Source organism: Carassius gibelio, chromosome B16, assembly GCF_023724105.1.
Source record: "Carassius gibelio isolate Cgi1373 ecotype wild population from Czech Republic chromosome B16, carGib1.2-hapl.c, whole genome shotgun sequence".
NCBI classification, from domain to species: Eukaryota; Metazoa; Chordata; class Actinopteri; order Cypriniformes; family Cyprinidae; genus Carassius; species Carassius gibelio.
The window spans coordinates 18,348,118-18,365,801 of record NC_068411.1 but is presented as its reverse complement, the minus strand read 5'-3'; the positions used below and the strand labels follow the sequence as shown (position 1 = coordinate 18,365,801).

At 38.0% G+C, this 17,684-nt stretch overlaps 3 protein-coding genes across 5 annotated transcripts; 2 read left to right on the top strand and 1 right to left on the bottom strand.

The window, feature by feature from the left end:
• LOC127974971 (probable ATP-dependent RNA helicase ddx6) lies at positions 1–7,061 on the top strand. The gene is made up of 14 exons (XM_052578617.1): positions 1–167; positions 975–1,935; positions 2,041–2,104; positions 2,195–2,299; positions 2,484–2,613; positions 2,989–3,135; positions 3,801–3,895; positions 3,996–4,118; positions 4,268–4,396; positions 4,587–4,703; positions 4,960–5,023; positions 5,111–5,212; positions 5,327–5,535; positions 5,626–7,061. Exons 2-13 carry the CDS (start codon positions 1,763–1,765, stop codon positions 5,524–5,526), a joined length of 1,449 nt encoding a protein of 482 aa, XP_052434577.1. The 5' UTR covers positions 1–167; positions 975–1,762; the 3' UTR covers positions 5,527–5,535; positions 5,626–7,061.
• A 970-nt stretch (positions 7,062–8,031) lies between these two features.
• On the top strand, positions 8,032–15,168 carry LOC127975383 (mitochondrial import receptor subunit TOM40 homolog). Its single transcript, XM_052579419.1, has 10 exons — positions 8,032–8,177; positions 8,713–8,918; positions 9,008–9,075; positions 9,302–9,394; positions 9,734–9,835; positions 10,149–10,254; positions 13,020–13,142; positions 13,243–13,319; positions 13,404–13,506; positions 13,962–15,168. Exons 2-10 carry the CDS (start codon positions 8,714–8,716, stop codon positions 14,099–14,101), a joined length of 1,017 nt encoding a protein of 338 aa, XP_052435379.1. The 5' UTR covers positions 8,032–8,177; position 8,713; the 3' UTR covers positions 14,102–15,168.
• A 93-nt stretch (positions 15,169–15,261) lies between these two features.
• nsmce2 (NSE2 (MMS21) homolog, SMC5-SMC6 complex SUMO ligase) lies at positions 15,262–17,573 on the bottom strand. Of its 3 annotated transcripts, none has more exons than XM_052579425.1 (7): positions 17,411–17,573; positions 17,073–17,225; positions 16,836–16,948; positions 16,584–16,737; positions 16,389–16,483; positions 16,125–16,231; positions 15,262–15,585 (listed from the first exon to the last, which is right to left on the bottom strand). In XM_052579425.1, exons 2-7 carry the CDS (start codon positions 17,185–17,187, stop codon positions 15,474–15,476), a joined length of 696 nt encoding a protein of 231 aa, XP_052435385.1. In that variant the 5' UTR covers positions 17,188–17,225; positions 17,411–17,573; the 3' UTR covers positions 15,262–15,473. The 3 variants fall into 3 exon arrangements, with proteins under 3 accessions (XP_052435385.1, XP_052435386.1, XP_052435383.1); XM_052579426.1 differs by having other exon boundaries at positions 17,395–17,540; XM_052579423.1 differs by having other exon boundaries at positions 17,073–17,521.
• Between the last annotated feature and the right edge of the window lie 111 nt (positions 17,574–17,684).

The following is a 17,684-nucleotide window of genomic DNA, read 5'->3' as shown; positions in this document are numbered from 1 at the left end:
GATTTCGAGTCGTGCGTATATGTCCTCCAAGCTCGATTTAGCGCACGGCCATATTAAATCTCTACTCTAGACGGAAGAGACAAAAGCCACAGCAACAAAGAATTTTTCAAGAAGCGTTCGAAGAATTAATCACGTCTTTGAAGATTCAAATCCTTCAAAATTCGGAGGTAACGAACCTGGATATAAATATAATTGAATTCGACAGTTATCTATCCCAACGTGCATAGCGGGTCTCTCTTGCGCTCTCGTTAGCATCTAGCTAAGCTAACCTGTCTTAACAATGTAACCGCTGGCAGGTTGAGCTAGCATGCTTTTTAATACTTTCAAATATAGTTCACCTGTATCCCACTCCTCAGGAAACACAGTTCACCATGTCCCCAGAAAAAAAGTGTGCTGCGTTATGTCGTCCTTATTTAATGTTTTGAACTGTTCTGACTGAACTCAAGCGTTGAATCTGAAAGGGAGAGAACTTTTTTGTCGTTAAACCACCTCTGTGGTGCCTGTCGGCTAGGTCGGTTAGCTCGACAAACAACTAATGACGCTGACGCACACTTTTTGCTTCAGATCTTAACGTTAAACCTTTAGCGATTAGTAAATTAGCTTAAATCCTCGTCGACTTTAATCAGATGCGTTATTAATCCAATTTATCATATGAGTTCCAAGTGCTTTCACACTTTTAATAAGTGTTTGAAACTGTTAGCTAAACGTGGGTGCCTTGATAGCAGAATGTGTTGAAAGCATTCAATTATTACCATTTGGAAGTTAGGTCGCTTTCGATAAAGGCGTCTACTTTGCATTGTTAAAGCAAAGCAGTATTTTGGCATATACATAATATTTATTTCTGTTCAATTTATTCTAATTCGAACACTTCTGTTCAATAGTATTTAAAGACAATTTGAAACTACCCCTTTACTCCTTGCAAGAAATGGTTATGCTTTATATGATGATAATTTTATGTCTTTAATATTTGGCAGGTGTTCCAGATATTCTTCCACTAAGTGTTCAGGAACTGTGAGGGAAAAAACGAGACATCCCGAAGCCAAGAGTGGAAACACTTAATGGACTCTTAACGTTTTTTTTGACTTGCAATCCTGCATTTACCACCTTTGAAATCCCTCAGTTTGGAGTTTTTCAGCAGGTTAAGGAGGAGCAAGTAATACTGAGCAAAGTTTGAAATTCTCCAAGACGAAGAGAATACGGGAGTTTTAAAAGCACATTAAGAACCTTTAGCTGAGCCTTGTGCTTTTGAATGTAAATACTTTATATTTTTTGATACCAAAAGGAATACAGAGGGTACTACAGGATTTCTGCAATCCAGCCATAAAAAAAAAGAAAAAAAGAATTAGAAATAAACATAAGTGAATACTTTGTACATTTTCAGGGATAACGTAAAAAGTGACTTTTGAAAAGCATTAATAGATTTTTTGCAAACTTGCATTTTTGAAAATCCTTGTGCAAGACTTGAATTTTACAAGTTACCTGTTTGCTAGTTATTTTGTACGTTGGCTATAGGCTTGTGAGATATTTATTCATATAAATATAATTTTCTCCTATTTTGGGAGAGCTTATTATAAAAAAAAATTATACGCCAGGCACTCTTCTTTTTAAGGGGTCTGTACGTACCAGAAACTGTTTACACAAAAGCGCAGTGAGCGTAACCGTAAAACAGTTTTACAAATAGCTGAAAAGTAGCAAAAAAAAAAAAAAAAACAAAGCAAAAAGATTAATTTGTTTGAAACCGTTGAGGGGAAAAAATCTGACAATGGCTACAGCGAGAACAGAGATCCCTGCTTCAGTCATGCCAATGAGCAAACAGAATGGACAGTCCAAGCCCATGAACCTCCAGTCAGGATCGCTTACTTCATCACAGTCAGGAAAAACACCTGGGATGTCCCAGAAAGGAAGCAGTATACCCCAAAGCAGTGGCGGTATCAGGTAATCTTTAATTATTTAAAATATTTTGAAGACTGTTCATCAATCAAGTAACTTAAGATGTTTGAGTACAACTGTACAAAGTTGAATATGAACAATTTCTTCTAGGTTTGGTGATGACTGGAAGAAGTGCCTGCAGCTTCCACCGAAAGACATGAGAATGAAAACCACAGTAAGTTTTCTTATTAGATGGTGGTATTTGAAATTGGTGCTGGTCCACTTACTCTCAGTTTTTGACTTTAAACATCTTCCTTTTTGACAGGATGTGACTGCAACCAAAGGAAATGAGTTTGAAGATTACTGCCTTAAGAGGGAACTGCTTATGGGCATCTTCGAAATGGGCTGGGAGAAGCCTTCCCCTATCCAGGTATTCTAACTTGTATACACTGTTAAATACCTTCATATACTGTACTCTTATTATACTATACACATTTATAAAAACCTGTGGTTGATTGGTTTTGTCTGCCTGGCTTATGACTTTCAGCATGTTTGTCAAATAAGCCTGTCTTGAGATCTTTATTTTTTTCCTCCTACATTCTCTGTCCCTGAAGGAGGAGAGTATTCCTATTGTCTTGTCAGGGAGGGATATACTCGCCCGAGCTAAAAATGGCACGGGTAAAAGCGGAGCCTACCTCATCCCCCTCTTGGAAAGGATTGACCTGAAGAAAGATTATGTTCAAGGTAGGAATATAATATAAATATTATATATATTACATTTTAGTGTCAGTCTTTAGCATCACATGATCATTCTGAAATCATTTGAATATGCTGATTTGGTGCTCAAGAAATATTGTTGATTTGAACAAAGTTGTGCTTAATATTTTTGTGGAAATGTGATACTTCTGTTCAGGATTGTTATAACCAGTTTAAAAAGAATAGCATCTATTTGAAATGATACAATTTTGTAACTATGTAAAAGCCTGTAACTGCTCAATTTAATCGTCCTTGATGAATAAAAGTAACAGTACTAATTTCTTTGCATCTTGATGACCCCATGTTTTTGAATGTTAGTTTAAATTTGATTTTTTTTTTTTTTTTCTCCCAACTTTATTTTAGCCATAGTGTTGGTACCAACTCGTGAGTTGGCTCTGCAGGTGAGCCAGATAAGTATCAACATGAGCAAGCACCTTGGTGGCGTCAAGGTCATGGCTACGACAGGTGGAACTAGCCTGCGGGATGATATTATGCGTCTTGACGAGACTGGTAATTGATGAGTTTTCTAACATCTTTGAGAGTTTCTTAGGGCTGCACAATTAATTGAAATTAAATCGCAAAGACGATAAATTGAGATGAGGCAGAAGTTGCGATAGTCGTGTATCTTTCAGTGAAGCACAGTTCGGTTTCATAATCCTACGATTACATCATCTGCCATTTATGAAGGCGATTTTGCATTGCTTGTCAGAGAACTAAGGCTCTGTGAAGTAAATGCTGCTCCACCTAAACACAGATGATGGAGATTTACTACTAATCACAGAACTGACTTTACTAGAGTTTACAAAGCTAAAGTGATGTGGGTAATAAAATTAAAGTGAGAAACACCTTTTACAGTAACATTTAAAATTACAGGCAGTCATGTGTGTACATTCTTCAGTAAAAGTATTTTGTTGATGTCACACCTATTGACTGTTTTTCTGAAGTCTTGTCCTTTTGCCAGGACACAGTCATTTTAAGTAATTCTTAAATTGTACTTCCTTGTTCCTCAAAGAGACGTGATGTTAGATAATTATCCACACATACAGGGAAAGTCATGTTGACAGTTGAGTTTAACTTATTTAAAAGAATTTAGAAGATAAAATGTACTTAAATACAGCCCCCCCACACTTTTTAACCTTTACATTGTTTTTTTTTTTTTTTTTTTGTCTCTCCAGTACATGTTATAATAGCTACCCCAGGAAGGATCCTTGACTTGATAAAGAAAGGTGTGGCCAAGGTTGACAAAGCTCAAATGATTGTGATGGATGAGGTGAGAAAAGTAATGCAAGGAAGATTTCTAATTATATTTTCTAATGCTAAAATTGAAGTTCCTTTTTTTTTCTTCTTCTTTTTTTTTTTTATGTATACAGGCTGATAAATTGCTTTCTCAAGACTTTGTGGTGATCATTGAGGACATCATCAGTTTCCTGCCCAAAAACCGCCAGGTTTTGCTCTATTCTGCCACTTTCCCCATCAGTGTGCAGAAGTTCATGGTGAGAGCTTTACTTGCTGTAATATCTTGGTTTATATAATCAGTCTAGTCTTTCTGAAGTTAAATGTCTTACTATATTCAGGATTATTTCTTATATATTATTTCTGATATCTTGTTTAATCATGCTAATGACACTCTCCTGTTGTGTAGTCCAAACACCTTCAGAAGCCATATGAAATCAATCTGATGGATGAGCTGACACTGAAAGGCATCACTCAGTACTATGCTTATGTGACAGAAAGACAGAAAGTGCACTGTCTCAACACACTGTTCTCCAGGGTAAGTGACCATTCCCTTTACAGAGATGCCTTACATTTGTCTGGTGTTGTGCAAGATGATCTTTGGCATACTGCAATTGAGTAACTATTGTCTTAAAGTCTTTTTTTTTTTTCTCAACTCTTAGGAAGAAAACAAGTCATTTAATTACCTCTCCTTCTATTTTTTTATTTTATATATTTTTCTTTCCTAGCTCCAAATCAACCAGTCAATCATCTTCTGTAACTCCACCCAAAGGGTGGAACTCCTTGCCAAGAAGATCACACAACTTGGCTATTCCTGCTTTTATATCCATGCCAAGATGATGCAGGTCAGCTTCAGAATATATTAAACCTTTTCAAGAAATTACGGTTTAATTACCACAAATACCAAGTGGCACAACTTTCTTTTTTTTATATTTAATATTGAGAAATGTTTGAGCACCAATTCAACATATTAGACCATATTGTATTTCACATTATTATTCTTTTTTTTTTTTTTTTTTCTTAATGTACTTTTGCTAAATGCAACCTTGGTGAGTATGCTTTGACTTTTAGTTTTTCTAAAATATTTTTATATTATCACAGGAATACAGAAATCGTGTGTTCCATGACTTCAGAAACGGACTGTGTAGGAACCTGGTCTGCACTGGTACGGATAGCCACATTCGTAGAATTGTTTTCAGGGATTTCCCCAAATGCTTATGAAACCTTTTTGATGGGATCTTTCCTCTCTCAGATCTTTTCACAAGAGGAATTGACATCCAGGCTGTCAATGTAGTCATCAACTTTGACTTCCCCAAAAATGCAGAGACATATCTGCACCGCATTGGTCGATCAGGTAACCGCCAGCTCAGGATTTGACTGGTTGTTTTATGGGGTTATTGTATTTTTTGCTCATTTGTTGTTGTGTATCTACATGTCATTTATTTCCGTGTTTTCTATATGTTCTCAGGTAGATACGGTCATCTGGGTCTGGCCATTAACCTGATCACCTCAGAAGATCGTTTTAACCTAAAGGGCATTGAGGACCAGCTGATGACTGACATAAAGCCCATACCCAGCAGCATTGACAAGAACCTGTATGTGGCGGAGTTTCACTCCATGAACCCTGATGAAGAAGAGGCTGCTCACAAAGCAGGCGAGCTTAATTAACCCTTACTGGTAAGAAGCCCATGTCCTAAATGACCTGATCTGAAGACCTGGTTCTTTTATTTAGATGTGACATCATACCAATATCTCCCTTTCTTTTAGGAGAATAAAGGGACCAATGCTTGGCATTCTGCACAATTTCTACTGAAGATGGACGCAAAGATAACTTGTTTTCTTTTGTTTATTGTAGTTTATTTTCTCAACAATTGCTTCAGGGGTCTGGAACTGCCATGATAAAATGTGATCAGCTGCCACAGGTTTAGGGGCCAGTATAAAGTCTCATTAGGTTTTGTTGGTCTTGATAGAATACCTGAGGCAGCCTACCCTTTTATCCATTTGGAGCACAATAAGCCACTGTTCTTTAGACCCAAAGCTCTGGCAAAGACCATTCACCATCCACAACTGCTGTTCATGAGGATTTTTCCCCCTTTTATGTATTACAACCAATGAAATGGAAAATACAGGCAGAAGAGGGTGCCAAAAACTAATTCCCAAGCAGTACATTTAGTGCTGTCTATCCAGCGCCTAATGTGGAAGGTTGTTGTGCATTATATAATGAACGAGTTTTACTCTTAGCTTTACAGTTGATCAAGAAAAAACCAGGGAGGAAGTTTAACACATTCATAATGGTCTTCTATAGGTTGTTCACAGCTTTGTGTGTGTATCTTCTGGAGAGTGGACTGTGCTTTCGTTCTAATCCAAACAGGCATAATTTCGGCATTTTCTTTGGCTAACTTCTGACTCGCCACATTGTCATCTTTCCCAAACGTTTATCGAAACATTCAACCCCCCTTTTTTTCAGTCAGTCTCTGCGTCGGCATGCTCACTTTGGCCGTCTCTGTTTCTCTAAGTGCCTTACTCCATAATATACTTCCTCTGGGTAGGAGGGAGCACTATAGGTCTGTCGTGCAAAAAAAAAAACTAAAATTTGCTTTGGTCAGGATCGTAAGTGGAAGTTATGTGCTAGATATAGACTTCTCTAATACCTCAACACCATAAATCACTTGTCCTTTGTTTGACCCACCAGCTTATTGGTAGTGAACAGTACTTAACTCAGCATTGGCTGGGTGAGCGATAGGTTTACTTGTCCAACAACCAGGTACCCCAGCTCAGATCTTTGGTGAGACCGGAATTCAATTTTAAGGTGTTTAGGTTGTTCAGTGTATAAGTTTCTCTTTTTTTCCCCCCTTTTGAAGCATACAGTCAGGTTTTATTTTATTAAAACAATGAAATGTGATTGATCAGATTAGGGTTTTCTCCTGCTGGTGTCTAATGCACAGAAACGGACGAAGTAATGTTTTTACAACATATTAGCACAGATGCTGTGATGAAATGGCAGCTGTAATAAAGTTGGTAACTCTCGAAGTGTAAACTTTTGTGTCCCATGTTGTATGTGTTGAATTGTGCTCTCTTGGACATGTATGTTTTACTGCGAGGATTCATGGGAGAATGGCCAAAGCTTTTTGCTCCAAATGTTAATGCCAGCCTATTCTGTCCCTTCTCTTTTAAGCAAAATAAAGTCCAGCATATTCTCCAAATGTTTGTTTTCTCTTTCAAATACCTTGGCGTCAATTAAACTAATATTATCACTCCAGTGACTCAGTTGGAACCGATCCAAAATCACTAGTGTAAATTAAATCTTCATAGTACAGGGAGTTGACAGATTTGACTTTTCACATACTTTTAGTGCCATATGTGCATTTTTAATCTTTTTTTTTTTTTTAAGCCATTTTTTATTTTGTACTTTTAAGATCCTTTACCAACCAGATAAATTTAGTTTAAATGGCTACATTTTAAACTGTTTCTTCTCAATCTACAATTTCAAAATTCTGTTTAAATCAGGTAAAATCTAGTTGAATTAAGCTGTTTTTCCCTCTAACATTTACTTAATTCACATTAAATGTTTATAAAGTCAAAGTGGGAAAAGCCCCAAGGCTCAACCTACACCATACCAAGGCTGAGCAAGACAAAGAGGTTACAACACTGTTGCCATTTACAACACAGATTAGTGTGGGGCTCCTTGAATGAAATAGAAAAAACTCCAGACATCAATCTCTTAAGCACTTCAGCTTCTTTGGGAGGATAAAATGTGTAAAAGAGCTACTTCTGAGAGAGATTAATAATACCTTCTACTTGAGGCCATGTAACAATTTGAAACTTTTCAGATTATATTTGTGCTCTGATGAAGGAAAACAAATTCTCAAGAAATCTTGTTTGCAATAAAATAATATAACAGGTAAAGCTTTGGCTTTTCTGAAGAATACACAATTCTGCATTAACTGGAATATAATTAAAACAGCAGCTAGTTCAACAAAACTACTGTATGTACCCATCCCTTAGTCTATTTTTTAATTGTTGTGTTAAGGTAACACAACGAAAACATGTATCAAGAACAACTGCAAATGTACATCTCATACCCTTGAAGAGCAACTTTGGAGGAGTGGAGAATATACGTCACGTGCCGTCGTATTTCGTTCCCCGATGACCTCACGAGGACGCCATACTCGGTATCCAATCATCAGGATGTTGTGGTGTCTTTTGTCCAATCATCTCCTTATACAGCAGGAATGGGCGGGCCAAGACATCGGTGACGTAGGTTGTCCCTTGAATCCTACCGGTGCCTCAGCAGTGTAAATTGGACAGCATTACTAAACGTGAGTATAGTTCGAGGCCTACAAATAGTTACATAAAGTGCATTCATATACTTGCTATTTATTAGTCCGCCACATATAAACGACTGTCTAGCTAGCATATAATACAGCCTCTCTCTCGCGTCTCACACAGATATGTGCCACTCTTTCTTCTATATCACAGCATGTTAGCTAGTTAGCTAGCATTAACCTTAGCGTACCTGCTATTTAGCCAATGAGGCGTGAAGGAAGCTCTCCACATGCTAGTGCACTACTGCTCTCTAATGTGCCAAATTCTAGTTGTTGCTTTGCGCGCAGAACTGGCTTTCATGCCAAGAGAGCTTGACTGTAAATTAGTTGTCAACTATTTAAGCCGGGAGAGATGAAGGTTTTCATTCGGTTTTGACACTTTGGTAGTTGTTGGAACTAGAAATATGTTGTTTCCTGCCAGTCTGTCTCTAACTGTAGTGACGTGACCTTTATGCCCTATGGTTCTTGTCAGCTAATGATAACATGTAATGCTATTTCAATCTTACTGTACTCTTGTATTATTCTTCAGCATGGGCAGTGTGTTGGCTGCCAGCACCCCAAACCCACCCCCAGCCTCAGGGGGCGCAGGTCTGGTGACCGTACCCCCAGGTTTCACCATGCCCCCAGTGTCTGCAGTCCCAGCCTCCTCGGGCACACAGGGGCAGCCCGGGACAGACGCAGAGGCCTCTCGCCCCAACCCCGGCACATTTGAAGAGTGTCATCGGAAATGCAAAGGTTTGTCTTAGGGTAATTTTCTGACATACCTTCTACAGTTTTCTGATCTATACTATGTTTTCTTATGGTCTTTCTGTCTGCTTTTTTAGAGGTCTTCCCTGTGCAGACTGAGGGGGTACGATTGGTTGTCAACAAGGGCTTGAGTAATCACTTCCAGGTCAGTTATCACACAATTCAATTTTTACTACTTAGTAGTGGTTGACCGATATTGTTTTTTGACAGCTGATGCCGATATCTCGGAAAACTTATCGGCTGATGCCGATTTAAAAAAAATGCCAAGTATTGGCTGATATATCGGTCTTGGTGATATATTGGTCAACCACTACTAAGAAATGAATGATAGAATGTCAAAAAAAATATCCCATCTTCATTTGCTTCCTCAGGTTAGTCACACAATTACTCTAAGCACCTTGGGGGACTCAGGTTACAGATTTGGAGCCACATATGTGGGCAGCAAACAAACCGGGCCTGCAGAGGTGAGCCTTTTAGTTGTTTTTTAACTGACTGGTGTTTTCCTGTCAGTTTGTTATAAAAATTCCTGTCAGAATATATAAAAATACAAAACTTATGTTGGTGCCGAAAGCCTTGTGGGCAGTGTGCCAACATACAGTGCTGTTGCACAACAGTTGTCCTGGGTTCGAATCCTGACTCAATGATCTTTCCCAATCTTTATTTTTAAGGACTATTGTTTTTAATGTAAATTTTTCCCTTTGAAGCAGTTTTCGTCAACTTGCTATGCCAATATTGTGTCAGAATGAAATGCTGAGTAGGATGTGATGTTAATGCCTCTCCTTTTTTTTGTCTGTCCTTCTCAGTCTTTTCCGGTCATGGTTGGTGACATGGACAACACAGGCAGTCTGAACGCACAGATCATCCATCAGCTTACCAACCGTATTCGCTCTAAAGTGGCAATGCAGGTATGCACGACTTTGCTGTTATGTTCACAAACGCATGGTATAGTTTTCTATGACACAGATGTATTGTTCAGTTAATGTAAGCTAGATCAGTTGTGTGCTAAACTAGTTTGTCTCGTATTGTGAGAAAAATAATTTCTGAAAATATGGTGAGAAGAAATAAATATTTTTATGGGCTTTAAGGAGTTATTCCCAATCACATGATCTAATGTCTTTAAAATTGTGTTTTTGTCCAGAGATCTGTTGTTGTGGAAAATGAGATGCAGTGCTGCATAGTGTATTATTATTAATTGCCTGAATAAATGATGTGTTACAGACGCAGCAGCACAAGTTTGTAAACTGGCAGTGTGATGCAGAATATCATGGCGATGACTTCACAGCTTCTGTTACCCTTGGCAACCCAGATGTTCTCGTTGGATCTGGTAACATATCCTTGCAGTTGCTATAGTCAAAAATAGAATACAAGATGTTTTGTCTATTTTTGGAGTCTGTAAGATTTTTGTAATGTTCTCTCTTAAAGCAATACTCCACCCCAAATTGAAAATGTTGTCATTAAAGGGGGGGTGAAATGCTATTTCATGCATACTGAGTTGTTTACACTGTTAAAGAGTTGGATTCCCATGCTTAACATGGACAAAGTTTCAAAAATTAAGTTGTACGTTTGAAGGAGTTTTTCTGTTCCAAAAATACTCCTTCCGGTTTGTCACAAGTTTCGGAAAGTTTTTTTCGAGTATGGCTCTGTGTGACGTTAGATGGAGCGGAATTTCCTTATATGGGTCCTGAGGGCACGTTTGCAGTAAGAGCGCGCGCTCCCGTATAGCAGAGCAGAGAGAGGCTGTGCACAGACAATCACTCATCAGATTCAGAGCGAGAGCTTCGCGAAATGTCACAAAAGGAGCGTGTTTTTGGTTGCCAGGGCAAGACAACCTTGCACAGATTACCAAAGAAAAAACAGCATTAAGGGACCAGTGGATGGAGTTTATTTTTACAGAGCATCAACGGAGTTGTGCAAGTGTTTGTGTTTGTTCCCTGAATTTCTAAAATGCTTGTTTTACAAACAAAGCCCAGTTTGACGACGGATTTGCGTATCGTTTATTTCTTAAGGATGATGCAATCCCAACGAAAAAGGGTCGCGATCGTGTGTTGGAACTGCAGGCGGTGAGTAAAACTGCTTAAAATATCTCTGCCTCCTTGTTAGTGCGTCCGCCTCCCATCGGAGACCCGGGTTCGAGCCCCGCTCGGAGCGAATCCTTGCTGCTGCTGCTCTCGTTCAGTTTCAGCCTTCACAGCTGTCACAGCTTCCACATGCTCTCAACGCAACTGGCGCTCGTGATTCTTTAGCTCCGCCCACACGTCACGCCTCCAGGCGCTCGTGTTTTTCCGGGAAAAATCGGTACAGACTATCTTTCTCTTATGAATATAATAAAACTAAATACTTTTTGGAGTTATGAAGGACGCAGTACTACTCTATAGGTACTCAAGATTAACAGGATATTGAGTGAAAACGAGCATTTCACCCCCCCTTTAATCACTTACCCCCATGTTGTTCCAAACCCGTAAAAGCTTTGTTCGTCTTCGGAGCACAATTTAAGATATTTTGAATGAAAACTGGGAGGCTTGCAGAGGTGGAGAGTAAATAACATTTACTCACGTTACTGTAATTGAGTAGCTTTTTTTGTGTATTTCTACTTTTTAAAGTAGTTTTTAAAACCTGTAATTTTACTAAAGTATATTCTGTTTGAAATATTGTACTTCGCTACATTTCAAAACACATTAATTACAAAAAAAATGTATAAAAATAAATAAATTGGTCCCTGGAAACTATTTAAGTAAATAATGGACAAGACAGGCGTTATGGTGCAGACCCAGCTGAAAACAAACCCGTCGTATTCTGCTCAAGTTGAACTTGAAGGAAATGAAGTGTAGCCCTGGCCATATTTAAGCTCTATTATGCAGTGTGTAAGATGTGTTTGCCTAGAAAGACCAAACTAGCAGCTTATAAAATCTTGACATGGTTTGAGATTTATAGGCCTATCCCAGAGGTGTCAAACTCAGTTCCTGGAGGGCCGCAGCCCTGCAGATTTTAGTTCCAACCCTTTTTATTAGTTCCAAGGCTTTTTATTATAAGCCTTCACTTTGAAATTACCGTACTCTCTCACACACACATATACGCACACACATTATATATGTATATGAATTCATTATTTTTTTATTTACCATGCTTGATGCATTTTATAGAAAATGAACAGCAACACAATACGTTTCTGAAAGTGCTGTAATTGTTTGAGTGATCACTTTGCTTATTGAAGGTTGTGACAGACTCAAATCATCACTGCTGCATAGTTGCATTTTTCCAGATGCCAAATGTTAATGTAGTGATTACTTCCATTTCTGCGCGGTGTTGGAGATGTTAGCATGTCTTTAATAATATTGGTCACAAATATGATCCCTATACGATTTAATGTGTATTACCTAGGTGATATTACTTATTACCTCCCTGTCATGCATTGTGCAACACATTTCTTCTCCCTCTTCAAGTTTTGTCCATTTTCTCCACTGCTAAAGAAACTCTTAAAACTCTTAAAAGTCCTCGTCCATACTCCTAACAATTTTGGACCTTAAATGGGTCATATAAAAAATAACATTATTTTGTGTATTTGGTGTAATGCAATGTGTATATGCAGTTTAAAACCATTATTTTCCATAAAATGTGCATTATTGTTTCTCCTCTATGCCTCGCCGATTTTACAAAGCTCATAGCTCTGGAAAAAACAAGGTGTGCTCTGATTGGCCAGCAATCCAGTGTTGTGATTTGACGAATGCCTTAAACGTGTTAATGTTAATGTTGCACCTTCTAATATAAAATAACACAAAGACACCGCAGACTAGCGGTTTGCATGTGTACAGCATGTCGAAGCGGACCATGACGCTGAGGTATAAATTAATATGACATGATCCTTCAGAAATCATTCTAATATGCCGAGTTGCTGCTTAAGAAACATTTCATATGCTGTGCTGCTTTATTATTTCTGTGGAAAATTGATAATTCTTTCTTTGATGTCATATAAAATAATGCATTTTTGCTTAAAAAAAACGAATCTTACTGACGCCAAATTTTTTAAATAGTTTTATGAGGAAACCATTTATCTGTTGGAACTTGCATTTACTTTCATGTTTGGTCTGTTAGGTATCCTTGTGGCGCACTACCTCCAGTCCTTGTCTCCTGCTTTGGTATTGGGCGGTGAACTGGTCTATCACAGGAGGCCAGGAGAAGAGGGCACCGTCACATCATTTGTGGGCAGATACACAGGTGGTCATTTGCAGATCATTCTTTGTCACATTTCAAGGTTTATCAGAAAATCATAATTCTATTGAATGTACTGATTGGGCCAGTATGTTTTCATCTTCAGGTAGTAACTATGTCGCCACGTTGACTGTTGGAGGAGCTGGTGCACATGCATCATATTACCACAAAGCTAATGAGCAGGTACTTCATACAGTCAATAGATGTATTAAATGACAGATTTGTTACTTGAGATAAGATTAAACTCACTCCTTTGAATTTGAACAGCTCCAGATTGGGGTAGAGTTTGAGGCCAGCACAAGGATGCAGGACACAAGTGTGTCATTCGGTTATCAGTTGGATGTACCTAAAGCAAATCTGCTTTTTAAAGGTATTGAAACACTTTTTTTTTCTTGCAACACTTGCATTCAAAACGATTTGTTGACTTTGATCTAAATTATTTGCACACTTTTATGTTGGGCTGCATTATTTTGGAATCAGTGCTAATCGGAATGTTAAGTGCATTACAAGTTTGGGAAGATTGTTAGTGCATATTGTGTCCACAAATTAATATTAAAATCATCCAAACATCGAGCAGATAGAGGGATGGAGTTGGCATGGAACAAAATCTACTGTGAACTGAGACGATCAAACATCAGTGGATAATGAGATGCTCACACATAAGAAAAATCTAAACATGCAGCACTTTTATATTTATTTCATTAAATTGCAGCTGTTGCTGTAAGAGGTATCATGATTTTGCTTTTATTTAGATTGTGATACCTACTTTCAAGTTTGTTCCAGTTTGGATCCATTGCTTAGCTTCCCTGTCCTCTTGTTCTTCAGGTTCTTTAGATAGCAACTGGGTGGTGGGAGCGACGCTGGAAAAGAAGCTGCCACCCCTTCCTCTATCACTAGCATTAGGCGCCTTCCTTAACCACCGTAAGAACAAGTTTCAGTGTGGCTTCGGCGTCACCATTGGATAGAACGGCTGTGGTGACTCAAGAATCTCAACAGATACAACCCTCCACCACGCTTGGACCGGTGCAAAGAGACATGGGGACACGGACCAACACTGAAACGGACTCAGACTCCCAGTATTAGTGTGTTGAACCTTCACATGGACAAACAAGGACAAAGAGCTTGCAGGACTGTCCAGCAGAGCTCTCATCAATTCAAATCAGTTATCTGATCAAAAGACAGTCACATAAGGTTTGTTTTGAAATGTGCATCATGTGGAAGAAGTATGTCTGATATGCATAACATTACAGGTGTTTTGAAAGGACATGCGTATCCATATTCACCATATGATTCATACTGATACAGTCAGAAAATGAGCATGCCTTTGCTCTTTTTTTCTTTTTGAGGCAAAATTTTTTTCTTTTCATAAGATGGTTTTCTTAAGACCAGAAGACTTATGCCATCTTCATTTTTTGATCAGTGAACAAAAAACACTTGGGTCTATATAAATGTGGCACGGTGAGTGTGTTTTCTTATTAGAAGTCATTTAGACATTAGAATTAAAATGACTTAATCTTCAATAATGAAATGTAGTTTGTCAAAATTATGAAAATGCATGGGAAGCTCTGGGTTGAAATAATGGGTTGTTTAAGTCGATGCCTGTGTCCCTTTGTCTCAAATAACTAGTCAATCAGAACTTTCTGAGACTTTTGATCATGAGGTCTTTTTTCTGTATTTGTCTGTTAGGGCCTTAGGGCCAAATTCGAATGCCGGTTTTATATCGACCGGGCTTATCCAATCAGACTGTCCTTTTTATGTGTCTCGACATGAAATGCGTCACTGAATTTTCCACATGGAAGACTTTCCAAAGTTTGTATTGTTTTAATTCGTTGTACACAAAGGTTTTTGGGGCAGTCAAAGGGTTGGTGCAGGTACTGTAATAAACCTGTACAACTTGCTGGTTTTAATGCCCATGTCTCATGCTGATTTCATGTCTTTGTGACATGGTGGAGTACTAAACAGCCTTTGGTCTGATTCTAATGGATTATTTTACAGCGCAATTATGTTGAATAAACATTTGGTTGTGAATTGAGTTTTGAAAAGAAGCATGTTTTTATTGTCATTGCTATTACTCTTGTTTGACTAAGGATAAAATGCCTACTTGATCTGAGGTTTGACAGTGAGGTAATATGAGACAGGTGCAAATGTTTATTTAAAAAAAAAAAAGTCAGCATTGATAAGAATAGTGCATTTGTATTCCAAACATGAACTATAATTGTGTTATAGATTAACATGAACCAAATATTACTACAAGAGTCTCCAGTTCTACATTTTAAAATTCAGGCAAAACAATTTTCCTATAATAGACCTAACAACTGCAGGACTGATTTAGTCAAATTAAGTTTTTCCACTCTGTCTCTTATGGTTCTGGATCATTCTCTTCATAACCAGGTCCAACTCGAGATCTGACTGCTGAACATCTGTGTTTCCGCAGCCAACCTTTGGACAGCTGTGAAGAATGGCAGAAAAGTTGGCAACAGTGGTTGTTACATTGTTCTCTTTGCTACAGTTCAAAGGATATGTGAAAGTAAAGACTTTTACAATGTTACAAGAAAATCTATTTTCTATTCATCAAAGAATCCTGATAAAATGGTGATTTCCAGAAATATTTTAAGCAGCAGCACTGTTTGTAACATTGATATTAAATGTAACACTGGTACAAGTTATAGATTTAATAAATGACGTTAAATAATTTTAACATTAAAAAGAATGAACTTTTTTTGTTGAGCATATTAGAATGATTTCTGAAGGATCATGTGACACTGAAGACTGGGGTAATGCCTGCTTAAAATTCTGCTTTGCAATCACATATCTTCATTAAAATAGAAAACAGTTATTTCAAATTTTAATAATATTTCACAGTATTTGTTTTTACTGCATTTTTCATCAAATAAATGCAGCCTTGTTGGACTGGATATGGAAATTAAGTTCGCATTACTATATTTGTTTAGGGCAACATAAAGAAAGAACAGAGCAGTGACTACATACCGAAATTTCTTCTTGTTTTTGTGCCTGGCCTTAATCATTTCAAGTACAGCCTCTTGGTCATAGTAATGATGGCATTTCTTGTTTTTCATTGGATTGACCATCTCAACCTGTCAGAAAAAGGTAGAGTAAAAAGTTTGATGACATTTTTATGTTTGTTCTTGCAATACAAGTAACACACAAAGACACCACAACAAATGTGAACTTTTACCTCAAGGTCTATAGCATCTTGCGCACTTGATGATGTGAAATGATGCTGATGTTTACCTGGGTGAGAGGGCAGATGAAGTTTGTCTGGCTCTGTGTTACAGCAATGTCCTCATCCAGCTCCTCTTCTTCATTCTCAGCAGCAGATTGACCTGCTGCATATACATTATGCATAAAAATATATTTAGGAACTGCATCACTTATAACATGGAAAATACAGTGCCCTTGTGTTGCAAGAGGGGGTGAGTTTCTCACCTTGCATGGCATATTTCCTGACACTGTCTCTGAAGGCTACAACCTTGCTGTGCCTTTGTAGGTCTGCATCTGTAACTCCGGCCATAAGCTCATTGAATCGCTCTTTCACGGAGTTTCTCAGGTGAAACATAGCCTCAGGAGGTTCATGTCTGACCTACAGAACATAGAGAAAAAGCCAGGGTGGCTCAATGGGAGACTTGACAAAGACTTTGTGTCAGAATAAAGCACTAGTGAAACTCAATTAAGCCAAACCTGAGCAGTCATCTCATCAACAGACTCCACAAAACAGTTGATTTCTCTGTCCAGTCTCGAGCACTCCAGAATCATTTCCTCCAGCTTCTTCAGAGCTGGACTGTTATCCATACCTGAAATCAAATATTTACATTTTGTACAAAGTACATTTTGAAAAGTATGTCCAAAAGAAAGCTGAATTTTCAGCAGCCATTACTCCAGTTTTTAATGTCACATGATCTTTCAGAAATCACTCACCTTGAGCTTCAACTATTCCCAGCGCAACATCTGATACCATGTCCATACAACCTCCAAGGTCTGCTTGACATGACTTCAGAGTGGACAAGGTGGACTGCACTGAACTTAGAGACATCTTTGGAAGCTATATATGAAACTCACGTGCACCTTAAACTTTGGGTTGACAAAAGACCATTTAAAGGGACAGTCCACCAGATTAAAAAAATCTCTTTCCCCGCCAATTTACTGGTCTAAGTGGTAAGATATAGCATTTTCGTTTTCGATAAATCCCTTAAAACATTTAAACTACTTATGTGCGATATCTTTTTGCAAATATACTCACATAAAATGATACGAACCCTTAACTTCGCCAAAAGTAGCGCCACCAGCAGCCGTTTCCGGTTTCAAAACGCCTAGACGTCAACATAAAAGACTTTTAACGATTTCATAAAGTGGTCTTAAAGTTCTCACTACGGTTCACATAATTGGTGTAAATGCAGTGTCTACAGCCCGGATAAATAATAAAACTACATGTTTAAAATATCAGCGTTTAGATTATAAAATAAAAAACAAATCCCCGTGTTTCTTTGATTGACTGTTAATTTGACAGTCAAATCTAACGGAAAATCGCAA

Bases quoted from the DNA above. Each gene is read 5' to 3' on its own strand.
- LOC127974971 (XM_052578617.1), top strand. From the start codon at position 1,763: ATGGCTACAGCGAGAACAGAGATCCCTGCTTCAGTCATGCCAATGAGC. The intron at 4,397-4,586 runs GTAAGTGACCAT...TTTCTTTCCTAG, and splicing joins TCAACACACTGTTCTCCAGG to CTCCAAATCAACCAGTCAAT. The intron at 5,024-5,110 runs GTACGGATAGCC...TTCCTCTCTCAG, and splicing joins TAGGAACCTGGTCTGCACTG to ATCTTTTCACAAGAGGAATT.
- LOC127975383 (XM_052579419.1), top strand. From the start codon at position 8,714: ATGGGCAGTGTGTTGGCTGCCAGCACCCCAAACCCACCCCCAGCCTCA. The intron at 9,076-9,301 runs GTCAGTTATCAC...TTGCTTCCTCAG, and splicing joins GCTTGAGTAATCACTTCCAG to GTTAGTCACACAATTACTCT. The intron at 9,836-10,148 runs GTATGCACGACT...GATGTGTTACAG, and splicing joins GCTCTAAAGTGGCAATGCAG to ACGCAGCAGCACAAGTTTGT.
- nsmce2 (XM_052579425.1), bottom strand. From the start codon at position 17,187: ATGTCTCTAAGTTCAGTGCAGTCCACCTTGTCCACTCTGAAGTCATGT. The intron at 16,949-17,072 runs GTGAGTGATTTC...ATTTGATTTCAG, and splicing joins GGGAATAGTTGAAGCTCAAG to GTATGGATAACAGTCCAGCT. The intron at 15,586-16,124 runs GTATGTAGTCAC...CATTCTTCACAG, and splicing joins AAAAACAAGAAGAAATTTCG to CTGTCCAAAGGTTGGCTGCG.